Source organism: Phocoena sinus, chromosome 13, assembly GCF_008692025.1.
Source record: "Phocoena sinus isolate mPhoSin1 chromosome 13, mPhoSin1.pri, whole genome shotgun sequence".
NCBI classification, from domain to species: Eukaryota; Metazoa; Chordata; class Mammalia; order Artiodactyla; family Phocoenidae; genus Phocoena; species Phocoena sinus.
Window position 1 is genome coordinate 89,699,970 of NC_045775.1, and position 25,420 is coordinate 89,725,389.

Sequence of the window (25,420 nt, forward strand, 5' to 3'; positions counted from 1 at the left end):
GATGATGCTAAAAATCACCACATTCAGAAGTAGCAGGAGAGTGGGGCTTCCCTGGTGCCGCAGTGGTTGAGAGTCCGCCTGCCAATGCAGGCGACATGGGTTCGTGCCCCGGTCCGGGAAGATCCCACATGCCGCGGAGCGGCTGGTGCCGTGAGCCATGGCCGCTGAGCCTGCGTGTCTGGAGCCTGTGCTCCGCAACGGGAGAGGCCACAACAGTGAGAGGCCCGCATACCACACACACACAAAAAAAGTAGCAGGAGAGCTTCATGAGGCCACTGTCCTTCTGACACATTAGAGGTGAATCCACCTAAACACACCAGTCCCCTTATTTTGAACCCTACTCAAATTCAATCCTATAATAATAGATAATCTGAAATGGTCAGACCTAAAACATGCAGTTGTTAAAGAAATGAGACTATAGGTGCGATTTCTTATAAATTCCTTCAGCTTGACAAAGGTGTCTGTGTCTGGTTTTATTTCATGCAAATAGAAACAAGAAGGCCTCAAGGGCTGTAAACAAGGTGCACTGAGATATCTGCAGAATTCAGTGGATTAGAGATAATTATCTAACGGATAGGACTTCTTCTGAGATTTTAACATGATTTTTTCAGTTTTCATAAAGGGATGTAAGGCTTACAAAGAGGAAAATTTGGTTTGTTTTGGCCACACCATGTGCATGCGATTTTACTTCCCTGACCAGGGATCGAACCTGTGCCCCCTGCAGTGGGAGCACAGAGCCTTAACCACTGGACCTCCAGGGAAGTCCCACCAAGAGTTAAAATTTGGATACTAAGCCAAGGTCATTTGTTTGGGAAAAGTAATTGCATCTGGAGATCCAGCACACAACAACCAAATCTTTGGGAGAAGGGGTTTGCCCACTGTTGCCTTGTTGAGTTTACTAAAAGGTGTACCAAATTAAATCAACAGATAGTGGGAGAAGTAGGATGAAGGGAACACGACAAGAGTAAGGGTAGTGGGCTGAGGCAAATCCTTTTCATTTCACCAGACCTACATTTAATTTTCACAATAAAGACACAGTGGTATTGTGAAAACAGAGATTTGTTGTTTTTCAACTGCAGGTGCAGAGGGTTGATAGAGGGCACCCACACAAAACCTACATTTACTATGATACCTAACGGTCAAAGACTGAACACCGCTGCTCTTAGATCAGATCATGGCAAGAATGCGCACTCACACCCCTTTCAACATAGCACTGGGGGCCTCAGCCTATGCGGCAGGGAAAGGAATAATACATACAATGCATACTTTTGGAAAGAAAGAAATAAAACTGTCCCTCTTCTTAGATGACATGATTGTCTATGTGAAAAATCCAGAGGAAAAACGTACAAAAAGCCTCATAAAACAAAAACGTGAGTTCACAAGATACAAGGTGTTGAGAGGCAGTTCTGCTTGGATTTCTCACATTTCTGAGCATCTTTCAGGCAGCGGCAATTACGGTCTTTGATCTGGACTATCTTTTCAAAGACACAGGGGAGCTGAAACAAATGGTGTCAGCAACGAGGATGTAGAGCTTTCCATGGATCGATAATCAGAAGTTCACTTGTTTAAGCCCTGAGCAGCCACCTCCCTGCTTAAATAAAGTGTAATTAATATAAAGCCTTGTTTACTGACATGGAGCTGCTCTGTCCCTCTGCTTCCCGGATCCCTCCCACCACATCTGTCCCCTCTACCCAGATCCTTGAAAAAGAAAGATGATTAGGGTATGGGCAACGGTCTCGCCCCCTCCAAGATGGATATGAGTCCGTACGCATCCACGTGAACATGCTCAGGAACACCAAGAGCGAGGGGCTCAAGTTTCTACGACTCTGTTAGGTAAAGACACCCAAGTCACCATCCTCCCCGGGCCCTGGTAAGGCAGGAGCACCCACATTCTCCTGGCGGGGTCTGGACAGGGTTCACCAGGAGAAAGAAAGCCAAAGGGACCCTACGGGAGGGGCGCTTTCGGTTGATTCAATGTCCTACTGTCCCTATGTCTGAATGTTATGTGGGAACTGACACGTCACATGTCTGTGCTTCTCCGTCCCGAGTGCCAGAGGGGATCGTCCCTGTAAGAAAGAGCCTCCTGTAAAAAGGGGGAGTGGGACAAACCCCTTTGCCATTTCCTACTAGTGTGTGTGTGTGTGTGTGTGTGTGTGTGTATGTGCGCGCGCGTGTGCATGTGTGTGTGTGTGTGTGTAGGGCCGGGGGATTTTGTGGCGATGCATCTTATATTCAGAGCACCCCGACAGAGATGACGGCTCTCAGCTGGCAGGTTAGAAGCCCCCATTTCAATGTCCCTGAAGGGGACTCACCACACCCTCCTAACAGGCAGCCTCCCCAGTGAAAGTCCGGGGCCTGACAACAAGTAAAGCTCCTGGAACTATGGCTCCAGACTGCTTGCTCTCTGCCCTACCCCCACCATCACCACCATAGAGGCCAAAAGCCTTACTGGGGTACTGGGGACATTCTTCTTGGTCCTTTACGTTGGCTAGCCCATAAACTGGTCCCATTTGCGTGTCGTGCAGAACGACAGGCTTCACCTGAAGGTGTCCGGCAAGCTGCGGCACGCTAGCTACTCTGGTGGCTCTGCACCCCCAGTAAGAATTTGAGCCAGAAGTCTCTGTGACTCATAACCGCTGACAGAGCCTCTGGGGAAGGGAGGAGCCCCACCTGCAAGTGACCCTGGGGGTTTGCACTCAGTGCCTCCTGGGACTGTTGCCCACTGCGTCCCCCTTGAAGAGCAGCCATCAGCTTCTCAGGAGCACCTGTCAAAACTGGGTGACCGACCCAGGGAGGCCTCATGAACCTCCAGCCTGATACTCCCATTTTGGGGTGGCTCGACTCACAAAACCTTGCCTGTCAAGTGCAAATGGTGGATTCAAGAGTGGCGGCCTGGCCACGCAGGCATCTGGGCCCTACCTGAGAAAGCAGCAGCTATCTCTCCAGGGAAAGCTTTGCCCCCGCTGAGCCAGGTGAGTCACTGCATGGCTCACTGGAGCCCTCAATTCACAGACACCCCTAAATGCTGAATGCCTGCTTTGACTAAGCGAAAGCTCACTGATTTCCACTGGACTGCAGTGCCAGCCCTGCAACACCAAAAGCGGACACGGCCCCTCCACCGAGAGGCCAGAATCCAGGCCCCTCTCAGGGCTCTGGCCAATGCCCGCCTTGATGAACCGTGCTCTGTGCTTACTGACCCCTGGGCTTTGCCAGTGGCCTAGCTACCAGGTCTGCCATTATGAAAACTAGAGTAGCGTTAAAGACACCCCCCTGGGGCCGTGAACTGTGGAAACAAATGATGACTGCTGACTGCACTTTCCGGGGCCCTCATGTGGATGTCCACAGAAAGGACCCTTCTCTGATGGGACATGCTAGAACTACTGCTAGTTGAGCACGCACTGCCCTGGCTGCTACCACCCTGCTGCCTGGATCCACCATCACATCAGACGTGACGATGCAGCCACCGTCACAGAAAAGGCACAAAGTGAAGGGCTCCGTCTCTGCAGAGGCTGCCACTGGGTTCCGGACTGGTGACTCCTGCCCAGAGCTGCTCTGGTCTCTCCTGACAGACTGACCTCCGACCCCTCCCAGGCGTTTTATTGGTGGAGCCTCATCACCAGTGACACTTTTTCAGGTTTTGGTGCTGCTGTTTCAGTCAAGTCAGCCAACTGCAGTCACACTGCTGCAGCCCCTGAAACTAGAATTTGTCGTGTGTTTGGTTTTGTGGAGCTTGCAACCTGAACATAGCATGCCTTTTACCAAAAAAGCAACTCGACAATGGCTGACCGGGGGATATTCAATGGAGCGCCCGTGCTCCCTGCCTTCCGCAGACATTTGATATTGTTAAGCATTGAGATGGCCTCTGTAAAAAATCAACTCAAAAAGGGTTTGACTGCTTCCCTCACATCCTGGTCTGCACACCTTACCAAGGCAGGTGGTCACTAAATATGGCTATCCCCAGAAAGATGCCCTCTGCCACTTGCCGGGTAATGATCAGGATGAACAGTTGGCAGTTCCTTAAAAAGTTAAACATATACTTATCACAGAGCCCAGCAATTTCCCCTCCTAGGTCTGTACCCTGGAGAAATAAAAACTTATGTCCACACAAAACTCTGGACGTGAATGTTTATAGTGGCTCTATTCATAATTACCCCAAAACTCGAAACGAACCCAAATGTTCTGAAGTTGGTGAATGGATAAATAATGGCACATCCGTACAATGAGTATCAGTTAGTGATGAAAGGGAACAAATTATTGACAAATGAGACAACCTGAACGAATCTCAAAGGCATTTTGCTGAGGAAAAGAAACCTGTCTCAAAAGGTTTGTTTCCATTTATATGACATTCATGAATGACAAAGTGATAGTGATGAAGAACAGATGACGGTTGTCAGAGATTAGGGATGGGAGGCATGTCAGCCACGATGGGGTAGGGTGAGGGTAATGAAACTATTCTGTGGACTGATTATGCCCGTGATTACAAGAGTCTGTACATGTATTAAAATTCAAAGAACTGTATGCCAAAAGAAAAGATAATATTACCGTACGTTAATCGAAAAAATAAAAGGTGGGGAGGACTTCAAAAATGCCAAATTTCTTATTCCTTTTTTTTTTTTTTTTTTGCGGTACACAGGCCTCTCACTGTTGTGGCCTCTCCCATTGTGGAGCACAGGCTCCGGACGCGCAGGCTCAGCGGCCATGGCTCACGGGCCCAGCCGCTCCGCGGCATGTGGGATCCTCCCGGATCGGGGCACAAACCTGCATTCCCTGCATTGGCAGGCAGACTCCCAACCACTGCGCCCCCAGGGAAGCCCTCTTATTCCTTTTTCTATTGAGCTATAATTGACATATAACGTTAGTTTCAGGTGTACAATATAATGATTTGATATTTGTATGTGTTGCGAAATGATCATCACAATAAGTCTAGTAAATATCCATCATTTTTTCCTTGTGATGAGAACTTTTAAGATCGAGTCTCTCAGCAACTTTCAAGTATACAGTAGAGTCTTATTAACTGTAGTCACCATGCTGCGCACAACATCCCCCAGACTTATTTGCTTCATAAATCAGAGTTTGTACTTTTCGACCCCCTTCACCCATCTTGCCCACTCCCACACCCTGCCTCTGCCACACCAATCTCTTCTCTGTATCTATGAGTTCAGTTGTTTGGGGGTTTTTTTGGTTTTGTTTTATAAAATGTCAAAAATGTCCAAAGTTTGACCAAAATGTCTATTTTATAAAAGACAAAGAAAGACTGTGGAAATGTTCCAGATTAAAGAAACCTAAAGAGATGTGACAATTAAATGCAAAACCTGATTCTATCCTGGATCTCATACTGGAAGGGAAAATAAAATGCTATAACGTCCTTGATGTTAATAGATACAACAAAAGCCCTGTGGTCTTAGTTCTAAGTTTCCTCAAAACCCAGAAGAAAATGACCAGTGATCTTAGGTTCTGTCCTGCTGATCGGTTTCTGTATCAATTAATTCCTAGATTCAATTAAGTCTGCATATAGTGCAATGCATGAATATATATACAAGGCAATGGACTAGATGGAGAGGGGGCAACAGAAAGTCCTCTTTTTCTCCAAAAGGTGCTCAAAGTCTCGAGTTTCACCAACACTACCCGCCAACGCACTTAGTCACTCTTCCTTAACGGTATTCACTGCCACGTAAACATTGAGAACTTTGGTGGCTTTTAGGAATTACTCGTGATTTTTCTAAAAAGCTGTCTGAGGCTGTTTTTCTAGTCCCGAGGAAAGTCACTCATTTTACAACCCCGCCCAGTGTCCAGATTTACAGGCATTTTCCGAAGCCAGCTCACTGCAGGACGATCCTTTCCCCAAGCTGGCGAACTTCATCCCACGACCTACGTCAGGCCGTTACAAGTGACAAGTGACAGCCAGTGCCAGGCTGGTGGCTCACGGAGCGGAGGGGAGGCACCGGCTGTGGCACCACGTCTTTGCCCCGACCATCCTGGCGCCGCCCGTCCCCACCGTCCCCAGGCCGCCTCCCTCCCCCGGCCAGCGTCCCCACACTCGGGCCTGTTTCCTCAGTCGCGCTCAAGGAAAGAGCTACCGGCCACGAAAGGCAGGTGTGTCAGCACAGGTCCCCAACCCGCCCGTCCACCCGGAGCGGGGCTGGGCGCCGGGACTACTCACCGTCCAGGAGGAGGGCCGGTGTCCAGGCTGCCAGGCGGGACAGCGCTCCTGCTCTGCGGTCACCCACTCGCCTCAGGAACAGCTGCGCCTCGTCCCCTCGGCCACCTGCAGCCGCAGGGCACAGACACGCGCCCGTTCCGAGGCTAAGGGCGTCTGGGGGAACTGAGGGGGGCTGAAGGGACACCTGAGGGCACAGGAGAAGGACAGGAGATAAGACAGGTGAGGGGCAGCTGAAGCACAGGTGAGGGACAGGACAGGGAACAGGTGATGGGACAGCTAAGCGGACAGGTGACGGGACAGGAGACTAGGGCGGCCGCCTGAGCGCGCGCGGCCCGACAGCGCCCGACCCTCCCAGGAGGGGCTACAGCCCCCACTGCCCCAGTGGCGCGCCGAGCCCCGCCCACGGGCCCGACACGCCACGCCACGCCCTCTCGCGGGCCGGCCCGGGGGCGAGGCGGAGCGCGCGGGGAGCCACCTCCCGAGGCGGAAGCGGAAGCGCCGCCGGGCCGCGGCCTTGGAGACGCGGGGGCGGGGCCAGCGGAGAAGCGCGACCTTTGACCCGCGGCGGGGCTCCGTGGGAGTCAGCGGGCGGAAGTGCGGGCTGCGGGTGGCCATGGAGGTAACGCGGGGGTCCGGGGGCCGAGGGACCACCGCCCCTCCCCGCCTGCCCTCCCCGCCCGCCGGGGTCCGCACAGCCGCATGTGACCGGCTGGCTTTCGTTGTGTTTTGCAGGAGCCTGTTCACGACGGGGTGGCCTCGCCGGCCGCTCCTGGGACCGGGAAATCCAAGGTGAAGAGACGCTGGAGCGGCGGGGTCTTGCCGGGAGGGGAGGGGGCTCCCTGGGGGACAACTTTCCTCCGGGCTCTCGGCCTGAGCTGTCACGGTCGCGCGGTTAGTCCCTCCTCTCGGAGCTCCCCGGTGTGACGCCTGAGTTCGTCTCCTTGCCGCCCGGCTCAGCGCTGCTGAGAGATTCCGCAGGTTCCCAACGTTAGATGAAGCCGTCTGGCTTGTGAGGTCCGAGCGGTGGGCGGGCGTCGCGGTCTCGGCTCTGCCTGCGCCTCCGCTGATGTGAGCGATGTGAGCACAGGTCACCGCTGGGGCCCTGAACGGGCGCCCAGGAGATGGGGACTTGCCGCCGAGGTTTATTGTTTCAAGCTGACTTTGAGACACTCGCCCAAACACTCGACTGCATTGAAGCTTCACGGTAACCGTGAGATAAATAATGTGATTATGCCAGCTTTATGCCTAAGAAAACTGAGCCCGCAGGGGTTAAGGAACTGTCCCTGATTTTTAGGTAAAGCCTAAACGCACCCTGATTCATCTTATCGCTGTAATTAGGCTTACGTGTTTTCATGTGGCCAGAGACTCCTTTCAGCCTTGAATAGGAGGAAGCAATTTTACAGATCTAAGGAACTTTACGTAGAATTAGTCGCAGTTCCCTAATTTTGCAATTAAATCAAAATCTAAAAAGTGTCTTAACCTGTAACAAGGATATCTGTAACGTAAGAGGATACGTGCGATTTTCTCTACATTTCATAATAGTTGCCGAGCTAATAATTATTGAGTGAAACTTGCATTTGCTAATCTTAAAAAACGTGGTGCTTGGTTGACATAAAGATCTATTCAGTAGGATGTTTTTTATTTTTAGGCAGACTTTATGTTTCTTTTTTGTGGTATAGTAGAAACATGAATTCTTCCTAATTGGTAACATCACTGACTCTTCCAGCTGGAAACATTGCCCAAGGAAGATCTTATCAAGTTTGCCAAGAAGCAGATGATGCTAATACAGAAAGCTAAATCAAGATGTACAGGTATTGGGTTGAAAATATTCGTCTTGACCGCAATCTTGTTTAATCATGGTTACAACTCTTAGTTTTGTAATAGTACATTGGCTTGTTTTGTTTATCAGCGAATCCAATAATATTAGCGTAGTGGAATCTGTTACTACTTAGCATTGTAAACTTTGCTTCTGATATTTCTTATTATCTCATATCCCTAAACTGCAGTTACCTTTGAATCAATATTAAGTCAGGGAGAAGGATTTTAAAAACAGTTTGTTAAAGTTCAGCACTTTTTTTTTCCTCATGTGGATCGTATATTCTTCTGAGTAAAGCATTTTTTCCTAGAGTTGCCAGTTGAAATGTTAGAGACGTGAAGTTCTGAGCCCAAGGAAGTAAGAAAAGGCCCCAAGTAAAGTAGTAAAAGATTTCTGTTCCTGGAATTTTGAAATATATTTATTTACTGAAGTTGGTTGATTGCCTATTCAGTTTCCCTTTCTTTATATTCCAAAAAGACAAAGATATTAGTATCCTTTTTTAATATGTGTAGGTGAGCTCTTGAATTTTCAGTAACTTAACTGCTCTGCCTAAAAGCCAAGACTTATTTACTACTAGAAAAGGTCAGACTGTGTTTCTGGAGGTTGGATCAGCTTATGATAAGGGAGTAATTTATTTGGAAAGATGTTCTAGGCTCCAGACCTAGACATGAGTTGATGAAATAGATTAACATGTATGTTTAATACGAGGTTAGTTGTTGCTTTAAGATTATACAGTAAGAAGTTTTTTACAGCTGAAATAATGTCTGGGATTTGCTTCAAAAATATCAGGATGCATAAGACAAGAGGGGAAGGAGGAAATGAATACAGGTTGGGATGAAACAAGGTTGGTCATGTAGTAATTATTAAAGCAAGATGATGGAGCATAGAGATTAATCGCACTATTCTCTCTGGGTTTTTTTAATTTGTTTGGAGTTTTCCATAATAAAAAGGAAAATAAAAGGTAATGCTGGGTGAACTTAGTGCTTTCTCAACATATCTGCTGCTGCTTAAATGTATTCTAATTTATAGTGATTTTTTTTTTAAGAATGTACTTATCACTTGAGCCAGTAATTATTTTCTTCATTTCTGAACTAGTATCTTTTTATTTTTTTAATTGTTTAGAATTGGAGAAAGAAATTGAAGAATTGAGATCGAAAGCTGTTGCTGGAGGAACTGATGATATTATTAAGGTAATGAAACAGTTGTAGTATTGCTTTAATTTTCACTTCTTTACTTAGAGGAGATGCCTGATGATAAGTCGGATTTCCTTGAGGGCTGTCAGCCTGCTTGAGCACTCTCTGGCTTCCGTGCCTTTTGTTCCACTTCCTCTCTGCCCTTGGTTCCACTCTTCATCTTTCTGGTTGACTGTAAAAAGAGAGGTGAATGACCTCTGCGTCCCTTTCTGTTCTGAAGTGGTGTTACTTTCTGTCCTTTCATCCTTTACACACTGTAATTATGGTTATTGCTTCAGTCTCAGGCCTGCTGTTCCCTCTCCCCATCAGAAAACCCAGCCACGCTCAGGACTTTGATGATTCTCTCCATTCCCATGGTTCTTTGTTAAACACATCTTGTCTTACTTGCTAACCGTACTTACCTTAATAACCCGTAACTGGGCTCTCGTTCTCTTTTACTTCTACATACTCTCGTCAGATGATAGAATGTTGTTTGTATATTGTTATTCCCTGTTTAAGATCCTGAGCTGCTCATTCTTACTTATGTGCCCTTAATGTAATTAAATGCTTTTCCTTCCCCAACTTGGCCTACCGTCTTTAAAGTTTCTTTGCTTTTCAAAGCTCTGCAGAAATTTTTTCCTTGCTTTTGCATGTTTGTAATTTGAGTCATAGTATCTATCTATTCTTTGATTATATGTTATCTTAGTGTCCCAACTTGTGAGCCATGCACAATTGAGGGACTCCCATGAAGCTACTACCAGGAGTTTTTAAATCGCTGCGCATACCTCGCACTACCATTTTGTTCTTCATTTAGCTAGAACAGTGTATGAATCCTGAATGGTGTGCACAAATACCATTTGGATTCGTAATGCGCCGATTGGTTGAAGCGTTACTGAATTCGTAATGGTTTTGTTTATTTGGTCACTGTGTATTTCTCTGATTAGTAATAGCAAAAGTACAACTCCATGTAGTTAAAGAGCTCTGACTGTGGAGCCAGACCACCTGATTCACATCTTCAGACCCCTGCTGTGCCACACACCAGCTGTGTGACCACGGCTACGTTTCTTAACTTCCTTCTCTTCCTTCATCTGTAGACTAGGGATAGTAATAAGGCCTACTTTCATAGAGTTGTATTATGAGTTAGTACATACAGTACGTAGAGCTGGATCTGTCACATAAGTACTCAGTGGTTTTATTATTACCATATATTATTTGGGGGATATTTTCTACACACATGTATACATACATACATCCATGCACACCCGCACTGAAAAGGAGGTTTTTGTATTTGAAAAGAGCACTGCAGAGATTCTGTTCTAATTTTGCATCAGTTAACTCTTGGCCCTTAAAATACTTTTCATGCTATTGCATTTCAGAATATTCAAATGTCTGTCCCTTATTTCCTCCTTATCAATGTATTCTCCCCTTCTGTCAAAACTACTACTAAAAATTTAAGGGTAGAAAATTTCTCTCAGTTAGCTAACTTTACCTTTCAGGTTATTAATTTAATATTAAAGCATGTTATCCTGACCACTCAAGTCTCAGAAAGTAAAGGTTGGTAAAATTAAATGAGAGTGAAATCTTTGGTTTCCAGTGTTAATGAGAAAATTACATTGGGGAGTGATTGGCGGAGCTGTGCATCAGTTATTCAGTTGCTGTAAGTAAGTTTCCTGTTTTAGGAAAATCATATACTGCAATGTGATATGTCCTCTGCAGCTCTGGAAAAGGGAAAAGACTTTCTTGCTATGTTTTATCTCTTCACTGGGAAAAGTACACTGGAAAAACATGGCTTTGAATACAGAATTTTCTGTCCTTCATAAAAATATATGGCTTTTTACAAGTTTTAGTTATTAAAATTTCTGATAGTCATCTTCTAGTGCATTGAAATACATCTAAAGTTTTATTGCAAACCTGGCATATTTGACTTTTAAAAAAGAGGAATAAAAACCCATATTTTCCATGTCAAAATTTGAGGTGTATGGTATTACAGTGAACTTATATGCTGCTTCCAAATGCAAGAGGAAGGTAAAAATTGCATGTCAAGATGCGGAATTTCTAGTACGTATCACTTATTGTTTTCTCTTTGCTGGAATCAAATTTGTATTTCCTAGAAAATAACTGTCCATTTGTGCCTCTGCTCTTTAAGGATATTTATAGCTGTTTTCAGATAATGTCCTCTGTATATCTCCTAAAATTATTAATGTTTTCAGGCTTCCCCTGATAATTTACCAAACAGGAGTTTACATTGCAATACTATGCAATGTGAAAAAACTAATTTTAAAACTAAAATTGTTTTAACAAAAGTAATATATGCTCATGATTTAGAAATAGTACTAACAACTAAATAACTTATAATTCTAAATAGCTTATTGAAATTATCTCTGTATTTCTGAACAATATGCTTATACTGCTTTTCTTTGATTTATCCCTTGGTGAGACACTTAGCTATTAACTTCCTGTTACAACAGATGAAAATTTAGCTATCTTTCACAGTGACTCCTACTTTCCAACTGGTCAAACAGATCAAATAATCGTTTATATTTTTTTCTGGACACCTGCCTCCTAAAGCCTTCTGTCCTGTGCTAATTTGGTCTGGTTGTTCTCCAGGTCTGCTGTGGTTTTCCTGGAGTCGGCCTTTTGCCATGATCCAGTGAATTATACTGCTTTCATATGTTGGCCCCCCCGCCCCGTTTGCTGGGTCACAGGTCATTCACTTTCTTGGTTAACCTCATTTTGGTAGAGCATGTCCTTCTCCAGCTTCCTAAGAACAGATGCATAGGAGGAAAATTTTTGTGTCATCTTGTATTTAAAAGTGGCTTTATTCTACTCTCACGTTTGAATAATAGCTATAACTTGGTATAGAACTCTAAATATTTTCTACATCTGCTTTGTTTTTGTATTTTTGAACAACAGAGTTTTTCTTTATTATTTCACAAAAGAAGTTCAGAGGCAGTTCTGGAGTGATAGTTGACTAAGGTTTCTTTAGGATTTTATCTCGGTTTTAATGTTTAAGATTAACTTTATCTAAATTCACAGTGAAATGGGTCTGTGATTTTCCTATCTGTAGAGTCCTTGCATAATGTTATCAAGTTATGCCAGTTGTGTAGAATAACTTGAGAATTCTTCTTGCTTTTTGTTTTGTCTGAAAAAATTCATATGTAATTGGGATAATCTGTTCTTTGAAAGCTTGATAGAACTCACCTATAAAACTATCTATTCCTCCTGTTTTCTTTGGTGGACAATTTTAAACCACTAGTTTGATTTTTAAGTAGTAATAGTATTGATGATGCTTTTTTTTTTTTTTTTTTTTTTTTTTTGGCGGTACGCGGGCCTCTCGCTGTTGTGGCCTCTCCCGTTGCGGAGCACAGGCTCCGGGCACACAGGTTCAGCGGCCATGGCTCACAGACCCAGCCGCTCCACAGCATGTGGGATCTTCCCAGACCAGGGCACAAACCCGTGTCCCCTGCATCGGCAGGTGGACTCTCAACCACTGCGCCACCAGGGAAGCCCAATAATGCTTCTTAATTTTTTTTCTTGAGTTACATTTTTCTAGGAAGTTTTATCTATACCATTTTACTTTTCAGTATGATTGGCAGATTAATAATTATAATATTCTTCTTAACTGTATAATCTGTAATTTATATATAGATAGGTTCCCCTGTTATTCATAATATTGTTTGTGACTTCTGTCTTCTCTTGATCAGTCTTACAAGAAGTCTATTTTGTTAGCTTTTTTCAAAGAACTGACTCTTGGCTGTTCTATTTTCCACTTCATTAACTTCCTTTCCTGCTTCATTTCTGCAGGAGGTAAACTTCTCTGGGGTAGGGGGGACACTGGTGATTTCTTGCCCATTATTCTAAGCACTCCTGGTTGAGATTGTCAGTCAATCCGATTTTTGAACCTGACTCTCCAGTTCCTGAGCATTTAGTTTTCTAATTAGTGTTTGCCAGCTTCTCATGTGTTTCCCTGCATAAGCCCTTAGGTTATAGCCTTCTTGTTCTTTCTAATTCACGTCTTCCATGTCCTCCACTTTCAGTTTTCCAAAGTTATATTGAAATTTCTCATACCCTTATGTCTTTTCTCCTTTTTACTTTGCTCTTATGTATATAGCTTTTTAAATATTCTTACTTTAGCATGGTTTGGAAAAGGTGAGGAGGTAATTATGCATGAAGTCAATCCACCATTTTTAACCTCAGGCAAACAAATCATCCTGTTCCAAAACAGGCATTGACCATACGTCTGGATGCTATGCTTTTGGAAAAAGCAGAGACTGAGCAACAGTGTGTTTCTTTGAAGAAGGAAAATATTAAAATGAAGCAAGAGGTTGAGGTAAAGCAACATTTTATTTTTTTTTTGCTTTTTATTAACTTGTATAGTTATGCATTTTAGAGCCAAGACCTTGAAAAGCATCTGATCTGATTTTAACTGTAATATTTACAGACAAGGAAACAGATTGATATTTAAAAAGAAAAATAACTGAAATCACCCAACTACTTAGAGATAGAGCTAACATTTACTTGTTCCATTGTGTAATCTTCATTTTAGTTGTAATATTCTTTAATAAAAATGGGAAAAAATACCTATTTTATAAAAAATTACCTATTTAAATAAGTTGATTGTCACACATACTCTAAATGTTATCTAAAAGAAAGAGAGAGAGAGAGGGAGGGAGAGAGAGAGAAAAAGAAAAGAAAAAGAAGAAGGAAAGAAAAGAAAAAAGAAAAGAAAAGAAAAAAGAAAAGAAAAGAAAAAAGAAAGGAAAGAAAGTTGTGTATTCAGTTCTGGGATATTCAACTGTCTTTGGGGTCTGTGCTAATTTTCTCCCAAAAGCTGTATTACTCTATTCAGGAGATATTCATTAAAGCCTATGACTTAATACAACTTACATAATTTATTACCATTTAAAGGAAAATTAAATTCAGAGATTTCCTAGCTTTTAGTTATTTCTTTGAGTAACCTATTTAGTACTGCTTAAGGTAGTCAGAGCTTCTAAGCAGAATTCTTGGAATCTCAGTATCATATTTCTTTATGTACATTTCTGCTCTTTTCTTCTTTTATGAACCTATGTCTAATATTTTTCCTGAGGGCAGGGGTTTGTTTTATCTTAAATAATTTTTGTGTGCTTACTTTTACAGGATTCTGCAACTAAGTTGGAAGATGTGCGCGAGGAGTTTGAACAATCGCAAAGGAACTATGTGAAAGAAATGGAAAATTTGAAAAATGAATTAATGGCAGTACATTCCAAATACAGTAACGATAAAGCTGGTTGGCAAAAGGAACTGGAAGAAGCATCAAAAAAACAATTAGAGCTTTCAGAACAAATCAAATTTCAGAGTGATTCTGAAGATAATGTTAAAAAACTACAGGAAGAGATTCAGAAAATTAAGCCGGCCTTTGAGGAGCAGATTTTATGTCTGCAAAAGCAGTTAGAAGTTGCCACAAATGAAAAGGAGCGAGAAATTACTCATCTCCAAGGAGTCATTGAGGCTAATTCTCAGCAGTACCAAAAAGAAATTAATAGTTTGCAAGAGGAACTTTTACAGTTGAAATCTACACACCAAGAAGAGGTGAAAGAATTGAAGTGCCAAATTGAAGCATCTGCTAAAGAACACGAAGCAGAAGTAAGTCATTTAAACCAGCTGAAGGAGAACTTAGTCAGGCAGTGTGAGGCAAGCGAGAAGAACCTTCAGAAGAAATATGAATGTGAATTAGAAAACGCAAACCAGGAAAATCAAATGTGTTCTTTGCTCTTACAGGAAGATACTCTTGTAGAACAAGCAGTAAATGAAAAAGTCAAACACTTAGAAGATACCCTAAAAGAACTGAAGTCTCAACATAGCATCTTAAAAGACGAGTTAACTTACATGAATAATCTTAAATTAAAACTTGAAATTGATGCCCAGCATACAAAGGATGAGTTTTTTCACGAGCGGGAAGATTTAGAGTTTAAAATTAATGAATTACTACTAGCTAAAGAAGAACAGGGGTGTGTAGTTGAAAAATTAAAATCTGAGCTAGAAGATTCAAATAAACAACTTTGCTGTACCGTAGAACAACATAACAAAGAAGTACAGAGTCTTAAGGAACAACATCAAAAAGAAATATCAGAACTCAATGAGGCATTATTGTCAGGTTCAGAAAAAGAAAAATTAACATTGATGTTTGAAATACAGGGTCTTAAGGAACAGTGTGAAAACCTACAACAAGAAAAGCAAGAAGCAATTTTAAATTATGAGAGTTTACGAGAGATTATGGAAATTTTACAAGCAGAGTTGGGGGAATCTGCTGGAAAAATAAGTCAAGAGTTTGAATCAATGAAGCAACAGCAAGCATCTGATGTTAATGAACTTCAGCAGAAGCTCAGAATTGCATTTAATGAAAAAGATGCTCTTCTTGAAACCATGAATCGTCTCCAGAGAGAAAATGAAAAGTTATTAACACAGCAACAAATTGTACCAGAACTTGAAAATACCATAAAGAACCTTCAAGAAAAGAATGAAGTATATTCAGTTAGTCTCAGTCAGAGAGATACCATGTTACAAGAATTTGAAGCAAAGATAAGTTCTCTTACTGAGGAAAAAGATGATCTCATAAGTAAAATTAAAGGTTTTCATGAAGAGGTGGAGACTGTCTATCACAGACGTGAAAGGGGAGAAAGGTTTATTGTAGGACCCGGGGAGAAAGTGGAGCAGACTACCCAGTGCAACAGTGAGCTAGAACAAAAGGTAAATGAATTAACAGCACAACTAGAAGAAACCTTAAAAGAAAAGGATCAAAATGACGAAAAACTGGAAAAGCTTACGGCTCAGTTGAAAACTCTCTCTGAAGACCAGGAAGCAGTGTCATCTGAAGTGAAGTCTCTTCATGAGGAAAACAGTAGACTGAGTTCAGAAAAGAACCAGTTGAGCAGGGATTTGGAATCTCTCCTATCTCAAAAAGGAGATTTTACGCTGAAGGAGCAGATTTCTGAATTAGAAAAGAAACTTCAGTTAACAGTTGAAGAAAGAGATAATTTAAATAAACTTTTGGAAAATGAGCAACTTCAGAAGTTATTTGTCAGAGCTCAGTTGTGTGGTTTTCTTGAACAAATGGAGTCAAAAGTTTCAGAAAAAAGTGAAGAACAAGATGTTGTAAGTGTCCTACAAGCTGTAGGTGAATCCTTAGCTAAAATAAATGAAGAAAAACAAAACTTGGTCTTCCAGTATGGTAAAAGGGTAGCAGAGTTAGAAAAAGAGATTAAGTTCCTCCAAGAAGAGAATGTGATTCAACGTGAGGAACTTAGGTCTTTACTAAGAGACCATGAGCTAGAGAAAGCTCTCTTAAGGAAAGAGTTAGAAGAAACCCTCTTGGAAAAAGAGGCCCTGCAGTCTGATCTTCTAGAAATGAAGAATGCTAATGAACAAACAAGGCTTGAAAATCAGAATCTCCTAATTCAAGTTGAAGAATTATCTCAAAAATTATGTAGTAAAAATGAAAACCATAATGAAAAAGAAAAATATTTTATAAAGGAACTTGAAAACCTAAGGCCATTACTAGAACAAAAAGAATCAGAATTGCAAGATGTGAGAGCAGAGTTGATATCATTAAAGGTACTATTAATTTGCATTTTATTGATTTTAAAATACTTAGTTCTAGACATAGACTCTAGAAAATATATATATTATTGCACTTTGAAGTCAGAAGTAAATTTTTAGCACTTAAGATCACATGCATATTTCTGAAAGTACATTAAACATTTTCACATCACACCTTATCACATTGATCACTTTTCGGTTTTAGATCATTTTAGAATTTTGTTTTTATATAAGATTAGATGATTAGGGGGTTAAATGTTAAAATTGTATAATTAGTTACCAGCAAAGCTACAAGTAAACATGGAAAAATTTGAATTTCATCCTGTGTGGTATGCATATTAACTTAAAGAGCACAGTTGAGCAGAAATGTAGGCTAAAGGGGTATTTAATTTTAGCCAGAAATGTAGGGTTTTTTCCCCAGATCATGACAGGGTAAACTATAATCATCGTTTCATCTTTCCTTATTGCATTATGTAGTTGATATCTGTTGGGTGGTTCGTCTTGGCCTTGGATGTTGCTGTTTTTTATAGTAAAACACATGACCTATACTATGTTTATAGTAAAAAGCATGCTACATGCATGATAAGGTCAGAATTACCTGGTCTCTCAAGGGAAGAGAAAGACTGTTCACCAAATTGCTTTTTGTATGAATTCTCTTTGATAATGATTTTTTTCATGCTTAACATGACGGCCAGTGCATCATGGGGAATGCAGTGATTGTCTTTGTTTTTCCTATAAAATCTAGGATTCCTTAGAGAAATCACCTTCTGTAGAAAGTGATCAACCTTCAGTAAAAGAGTTTGAAGAAAAAATAGGTAACTATGGTTTTGCATATGTTGTCACAGTTAATTACACAGATTCTTCTTAGTGTTAGAATAGATTGGGAAGTATTGTCACCAATTAATGAGTTGTTAAAAACATGAGTAGCTCTCTCTTTCTGATGCCGCCACTCTTGCCCTGCTGCCATCTGCTTGCCTTCCCTTTCAAAACTCTCACTTTCTATTGTTTACTCCAAAGGAGTGATGTGATTCCATTTATAAGTGGTTCCATGATTGGTTTTGGATTTTTCATGCATTTAGCAAACTTATTTGAATGCCCAACTACCTAGGCACTGGTAATAGGAAGGAGGTTAAGATACACACCACGCAGACCGTGTCTTCAAAGAACTCACTGCAAGAGGGGACTGTTACTGCAGTACTTCGGGGTGTGGACAAGGTATGCTGGTGACAGTACAGGAAGACGTGATTAACTGCTCATTTTGAGTTAGGAAAAAACATCACAGAATAGGCTATACTTGTGTGTTGAAGAATGAGAAATTTGACACGAGAAGAAAGGTACTGCAGCAGGAGGAAACAGCAGGCGCTTGTACGTTAACATCCATGACGTCCAGGAGCCTCCTAGGAAATTCTGGAGAGGCAGGAGTCTGAGCATGAAAGGGCTGGTGTGTTGTGCAGAAGAGCTGGGACTTCCCCATACCCATCTATTCCTCAGAGTAACATTAGGAGGTAGCTCTTTTATTCCCATTTTGTTTATTCCCCACAAACAAAAAAGTGTTGTGTGATGTACCCATAATTCCCCAGTTTAATGCCCAGTGGGATTGGTGGGGGAGAGGGGACGGGTGGTTGAAAGAATTTGGAATGACCCACAGTTTTCTGTAATGGATGACTGGGGAAGGTCGGGTTAGGGGAGAGCATGAGTTCAGTTTTAGACAAATGAAACTTAATTACCACCCCAACTGGAGATGTCGAGTAGACTACTGACTGTGCAAATCTGGAGTTACGGGGAGAGGGTTAGACCAGATAAGACTCCATGCTTAACACAGTGGGCATTAAAAGCCATGAGGTTGAGATCCCAAGGAAGTGAGCGTAGGAAAAAAGACGAGGACCAGAGACAGTTCTCTGTCAAAAATCAGAAAGATAGAAAGAACCAAGGAGAATGAGAAGGAATAGCCAGTGAGGTAGAGCCCAGGGCATAAGATGTCTTTGAAGCTAAGACAGATGAAGTACAGGTGGAGGAAGTGCTTGAGGAGGGAAGAAGGGTCACACTAGCAGTCAGAGCTAACCCGAGCTAAGCAGCACCCAGCTCCTTGGCGACTTGATAACACTTGCCATGATGTACTGAAGCCAGAGCCTGGTTGAAGTAGGTTCAAGGGGAAAATGGGGGAAGAGAAAGGTGAGGAGGGCTTGTATAGACCACGCCTAGAAGGAGTTTTGCTATAAAAGAAAGAAGACATGGGACAGTGTCCAGAGGGGAGGCGTGCTCTTTTGCCTTTCTTTGTGTGATGTTTCACCTGTCCTATCATGACCCTCCCCTGCCCTCTTTAGCTGCTTCCACTCTTTGTTCCTGACCTTAATCTCTTTGGTGATACTTTTTTTATTGCATGTTTGTAAACTGTTGGGAAAAAATCTGTTAGAGAGGGGGATTTGCTGCACAAGAGAGGGGAGAATTGCTACACTGATGCCTTGAGTAGGTGAGAATATGCGGGATGACATGCAGAAGTGGAACACTTGGCCTGTGCTGTGGGCACACACAGTGCACCCGTCGCAGCCAGAGGAGGGCAGCATAAGTGAACACAGGTGCTGTGAACACTGGATGAAGAAGCAGGGACAGAAATTCAGATCATAGCTGAAGTTAAGCAGAACCAAGAAGTAAGATCAGGAACACTGGTGTTTAAGTCGGGGAGATGGCTAGAGAGGTTACGGGGGAGATCCAGATTGGACATGTAAGCAGATTGCAAGTTCAGTTGTAAAAATCAGACCCACCAACCAAGAGGCATGTGCCTGTGGATCATAAATGTTTAAGTGCATCTGATCTCTCCTCTACTTGATCCTGATCTGCACGTCACCACCTAGAAGCCTAGCATACTTGCATTTCCGGGAAATCTACTGTTAAAGGGGTCCTGACAGCCTCTCCAGTTTATAGACACTTACGAAATGGCTAAAAACAGTAGGCTGGGACTTCCCTGGCAGTCCAGCGGTTAAGACTCTGCACTTCCACTGCAGGTGGCACGGGTTCTGTCCCTGGTCAGGGAGCTAAGATCCCATATGCCACGTGGCATGGCCAAAAAAAGCAGGCTGTTTTGGAAGATTGAAGAAAATGAAAATTCTTTACATTGTTTGCCTCATTTAGAAAATAAGTAAGCTTTTACTTTAAAAAATAGATATTAATATTTTGCTTTTACTTTATTTTAATCTCAAATTGCAGATTTTGTGTTCCAGATTAAAGATCCATTTCTAGGGCTAAAGTAAGTAAATAATGGGTGTATTTTCGCTCTTTTCCTTTGAGTCTATAGATAATTGTTTCATTGTATGTTTTTAGCATATCTGGAAGAAGAATGCAAAGACAAAGAGGAGAAAATAGAGAAGTTAAAACTAGTTGCTTTGAAGGCAAAGAAAGAACTAGGTTCTAGCAAAAAAGAGGTAAGGTGACTTAAAAAGGCAACGTTTAAGGAACTTACATGTTAGAAAATCAAGTTTGTCTCTACATAAAAAACTATTGTATATTTAAAATAGGCCCAGACGCTACGGGAAGAACTTGAATCTGTTCGCTCAGAAAGGGATCAGGTGTCTGCTTCCATGAGAGATCTCATTCAAGGAGCAGAAAGCTATAAGGTAAAAATAGTTACTTTAATAACAAGTTATATTTGTAACTTCTGAGTTAAGGAATGTACTAGAAATGTAAAACTCTTGTCCATAACATAATCACCTTGTATTTTTTAGTAAATCTTTTTTTCTGTTTTTTTGTGTAATGTATCATCCTAGTATCAGATTTTAAGTGGCTAAGCTTTAAATATGCCTTTAAGCTATTGTTTTTTAAAACTAAATTTCTGTTTTGGGATTTCCTAATAAAATCAGTAACAAAAAAGATGGCCATTGTTACTGTTATTATTTAATAGTCTTCTGGCCAGGTGAATAAATGTGAACGTTAGACATGTCTAACACGAAAGTGAAAACATTATTTGAAGGCAATATTGCTTGTCTACCTAAATAACATGAGAATCTATTATAAAAAATATAAGAATTAGGGCTTCCCTGGTGGCGCAGTGGTTGAGAGTCCGCCTGCCGATGCAGGGGACACGGGTTCGTGCCCCGGTCTGGGAGGATCCCACATGCCACGGAGCGGCTGGGCCCGTGAGCCATGGCCGCTGAGCCTGCGCGTCCGGAGCCTGTCCTCCGCAACGGGAGAGGCCACAACAGTGAGAGGCCCGCGTAACGCATAAAAAAAAAAAAAATATATAAGAATTAAAAGTAAGAGAGTACCATTATATTTATTTACGCATTCAAATATTTATATAGCCAGGCTAAGTACTGATTACTGGGGAGACGGTGGTCAACCAAGTAGACGGAGTTCCTGTCTGCTTGGGAGTTCCTGTCTGCTTGGGACTTAAATTCCAGTGGCAGACAAAAATCCAAGAAAATACTGTGTGGAAAAGTAAAGGCGGGTAGGGGGAGGAGAGTGGCCAGTAGTCAAGTGGGACTTGATGGAAAGAACAAAATACCAAAGTAGTCCAAAAAAATGAAATTTCAGGAAGAACTTTAATGAGACTAAGTGAAAAGAGGAAATTGACATCTTGCTCTACCAGACGCTAACATTTATTATAAAACTACATGATATGATACAGTTCTGATGCAAAAATAAGGCAGGTTAATTGAACAGAAGACAGAGACTTCTGGGGACTTCCCTGGCGGTCCAGTGGTTAAGACTTCGCCTCCCAATGCAGGGGGTGTGGGTTCGATCCCTGGTCGGGGAGCTAAGATCCCACATGCTTTGGGGCCAAAAAACCAAAACAGAAGCAATGTTGTAACAGATTCAGTAAAGACTTTAAAAATGGTCCACATCAAAAAATCTTTAAAAAAAAAAAAAAGAAAAGAAACTTCTTTATAAAAACAAGCACTTACAGGCCCCAGGCACTCTTCTAAGTGCTTTACATGTTTCATCACACCTGATATGTGTGTGGTAAGTATGTCGTTAACGTTGCTGATTCACCAGTAAGGAATCAGAGGCACGGAGGTCACAGAGCAAGTAGCTAATAGAGCTGGGGTTGGATTCAATTAGTCTGGTTCCAGATCTGTTCTTTTACCAACTAAACTATGCAACCCCAGTAAGATTTGAAAACAGAGAAGCCAATGCAGAAGGAATCAGAAAACTACTTCAGGAAAATTTGGTTAGATTTTTACTTCATGCCACACACCAAAATAAATTCTGCAGTTTTGTCAAAAAATGAAAGCGATTTTTTTTAAACCTAGAATAAAATACTTGATCATTCAAGCTCTGGATACAGAATACTTTTCTCAACCTAAAAGCAGTTAAAGAAGTTACAAGGGAAAAGACAAATTGAACTAGATAAAATATAAAATTGACATGAAAATATGACAAGGGGTTAGTATCCTTAATATATAAAGATATAAGTCCATTTTTTAAAAAACACTTCTTTGAAATTCATATATAAGGTTGTCTTTTATGAGCCATTAGGAGCTTACTTCTTTACATTTTCAGAACCCATATGATTTATTATCTCCTGCAAAGGTAGACCAGGTATACCAATTTATTTGTTTAAAATATGTATTTCAACGGACTGGGAAAAAAAGAATAGAACATCCAAGAACTGTGGAACAGCTGCACAAAATATAGCACATACATAATGAATGCCATAGGAGAAGAGAAAGAGCAACAGAAATGCTTGACACAATAATGACTGAGAATTTACCCAAACTAAGGGCAGTCGCCAAGTTACAGATCCAGTAAGCTGAGAGAACACCACACATGGTACATACCAAAACAGTGACACCAAGGCAAGTCATTTTCACACTACAGAAAACCAAAGATAAAGTCCTGAAAGAAGCCATAGAGGAAAAAATACCTTATTTATAGAAGAGCAAATATACGAATTACATCCAACTTCTCAGAAACCATACAGAAAAGAAGCATGTGGAATGAGTTAAAGTGTTGAGAGAAAAAACCCACCAACCTAGAATTCTGTGCCCTGTAAAATTATCCTTCAAAAGTGAAGGAGCAATAGGGTTTCTCAGATAAAAATTGAGACACTTTGTTGTTAGTAAACATGCCTTTCAAGAAATGTTAGAAGTTCTTCAGAGAGAAGGAAAATGATATAGGTCAGACCCAGGAGAGGCAACACAATGTTTTTTGTTTTTGGCCGTGCCTCGCGTGTGGCATCTTAGTTCCCCACCAGGGATCAAACCCAGGCCCCCTGCAGTGGAAACATGGCGTCTTAACCGCTGGACCGCTAAGGAAGTCCCCAACACCATATTGAAGAAGAACAGAAGAACAAAGTGGGAGGATTAACCTACCCAACTTCAAGACTTAGTATAAAGCCACAGCAGTCAAGACAGTGTGGGGTGATATTGGTGAAAGAATAAACAGAACAGTGGGACAGAATAAAGCCTAGAAGCAGACCACAGATATAGTCAGCTCTTGACAATGGAGCAAAGATCATCTTCAACAAGTGGTGCTGGAACAACTGGACATCCACGTGCAAAAAAAATGAATCTGTCCACAGACCTTACACCTTCACAAAGATTAACTCAAAGTGGGTCACAGACATAAGTGTAAAACACAAAACTATAAAACTCCTAGAAGATAACATAATAAAAACATAGGTCATCTCCACCCTCGATGACCTTGGGGAAGACTCCAAAGGCACAATCCATGAAGGAACCGATAAGCTGTACTTCTTTGAAGGCCACTTTCAAGGAAAACTCACAACCATTTTATTAGTTATTTTGTACAGGGATTCATTTTTATGCAGGAGAGCAGTCAGTAGTCCAGGAACAAGGCAAAAACAGGGTTTATAAGAAGCGGGGAGAAGAAACACAAACTACAGGCAATCCGGAAACAGTGACTTTCATATATTTTGGAGGATAATCCCACAGGCTGGTGTATAGCACAAAGGTCAGTCCCAGGATTCTGTCCTTGAGTAGGGGCCAACTAGGAATGTCAAAGAAAAAAATTCAGTTGCTTGTAGAGTCTTCGGAAATTGATGAACGTTTTGCATTAAAGGGTGAGACTGTATAAAATGTCTTCTTGTGTTCTTCGATTAGCACCTCTGCCTCACCTCAGGCCAGGCCCGAAACAATTCCCTCAGCAGAATTCTTTAGGTGGAGTTAATGGGACCAGGTTAAACTTTTTCTCCTCCCCCCTTAAATATTATATACATTTCAGAAGTTTATTTTTGATGACTAGGATATATAACTGGGAGATGCTATATTGTGTACATTTTAAATCCTCTTCCCTTGAATAGATTTTCCCACCCATACTAAAAGTCATCTGGATTATGCTAATTGTATTATATAACATATAATATATTAGGTATTCTATCAAATGTTGAACCTAGGTAAATATTTCAGGCTTCCGGAATGAACTCATAAATCTTGTATTAAGATGGCTCAGTAATACACTCTGGCTGATTGAATGTATGATAATACCCTAAAGTTAAATCCTTTTGTCTTTCGTTGAAGAATCTTGTATTGGAATATGATAAGCAGTCAGAGCAGTTGGATCTGGAGAAAGAACGGGCTCATAATTTTGAGCACCAAGTAGAAGACCTGACAAGACAATTAAGGAATCTGGCTTTTCAGGTAACTTTAAATTGAGCAAATGCATGCATGGAAATTGTAATAAGTATATTTCAATTCTAATATTTTTTTGCACAAAAAATTAAATTTAATACATAGTCAGAAACTTTCCCACTGTTGGGAGAAGAATATGACAGAAAACTAGCCACCATCCCGTCTTATTGCTGTAATCTCAGTTCTGGGTTTTTTGTTTTCATTTTTTCATTTCCGCCTTTTCCTCTGTTAGTGCTACTGGTCTCTTGTAATGTTTGCCAGATTAATATCAACAGTGGTAGTGTTTTAAACTTACTCTTGATTTTACGTTTTCATTCTGTGGAATCGATTTTGAAATCTTCACTTTTTTATGCTATGCCAATATTCTCATTAATGTTGCATTTTATTCTTCCTCTCCTGTGTGCATTTTCTGCATGTTTACAGTAATGAATCATTTGTCATTCTAGTGTGAAAAATTAAACTCAGATAATGAAGACCTCCTGGCCCGTATTGAGACACTGCAGTCTAACACCCGGTTATTAGAAGTGCAGATTTTGGAAGTCCACAAAGCCAAGGCCATGGCAGACAAAGAGTTGGAAGCTGAAAAACTTCAGAAAGAGCAGAAAATAAAGGTAAAAACAGTTCTGTGGGATTAATTCATTTATACAGTGATATTTTTATCAAAGTATTTAAGTGAATGAAAGACTTGCTAATGAGTAGCATTTGTTAATATAGCAAAGTTTATTAAATCCTTAATGTATGCCAACTATGAATTTGAGAATCCAAGTTATAATTTTTGGGTGTATTCTTTTTTTAAGTATGGAACTTTCTGTACTTTATATGTCAGATTTATTTTATAGCCCCTTACAAATACTTTTTTTTTGATGCTGGTTGGCTTAGGGGTGGTGATGTTTTTATTTTTAATTTTAGGAGCATGCCAGTTCTGTAAACGAGCTTGAAGAGCTTCAGCTACAACTGCAAAAGGAAAAGAAACAGCTTCAGAAAACCATGCAAGAATTAGAGCTGGTTAGAAAGGTAAAATGAAAAACCAGACTCAAAACCGATACGAATATTCACATTCTTAAACTATTCTGTAAACATAGAAAAGAAATATTTGAAAAACAACGTTAGT

General features: G+C 41.4%; 1 protein-coding gene and 1 long non-coding RNA gene across 6 annotated transcripts in view; one reads left to right on the forward strand and one right to left on the reverse strand.

The window, feature by feature from the left end:
* Nucleotides 1–6,654, reverse strand: part of LOC116763962 — a 107,388-nt gene extending 100,734 nt beyond the window's left edge. For 2 of the 3 annotated variants that reach the window (XR_004352696.1, XR_004352695.1), the window contains exon 1: nucleotides 6,161–6,609. This is a non-coding gene — a long non-coding RNA (uncharacterized LOC116763962). Of the gene's footprint in view, nucleotides 1–6,160 lie in introns of all 3 variants that reach the window. The other variant, XR_004352694.1, reaches the window with a different exon arrangement.
* A 64-nt stretch (nucleotides 6,655–6,718) lies between these two features.
* GCC2 (GRIP and coiled-coil domain containing 2) overlaps nucleotides 6,719–25,420 on the forward strand; it is a 37,029-nt gene continuing 18,327 nt past the window's right edge. For all 3 annotated transcript variants that reach the window (XR_004352693.1, XM_032652183.1, XM_032652184.1), the window contains exons 1-12: nucleotides 6,719–6,779; nucleotides 6,893–6,949; nucleotides 7,887–7,971; nucleotides 9,099–9,166; nucleotides 13,374–13,478; nucleotides 14,285–16,738; nucleotides 17,469–17,538; nucleotides 20,042–20,142; nucleotides 20,236–20,334; nucleotides 24,199–24,318; nucleotides 24,756–24,920; nucleotides 25,219–25,323. Coding sequence is in view for 2 of the 3 variants with exons in the window: in XM_032652183.1 (XP_032508074.1) it covers nucleotides 6,774–6,779; nucleotides 6,893–6,949; nucleotides 7,887–7,971; nucleotides 9,099–9,166; nucleotides 13,374–13,478; nucleotides 14,285–16,738; nucleotides 17,469–17,538; nucleotides 20,042–20,142; nucleotides 20,236–20,334; nucleotides 24,199–24,318; nucleotides 24,756–24,920; nucleotides 25,219–25,323 (3,435 nt within the window). In the remaining variant the exon portion in view is untranslated. The remainder of the gene's footprint in view (nucleotides 6,780–6,892; nucleotides 6,950–7,886; nucleotides 7,972–9,098; nucleotides 9,167–13,373; nucleotides 13,479–14,284; nucleotides 16,739–17,468; nucleotides 17,539–20,041; nucleotides 20,143–20,235; nucleotides 20,335–24,198; nucleotides 24,319–24,755; nucleotides 24,921–25,218; nucleotides 25,324–25,420) is intronic.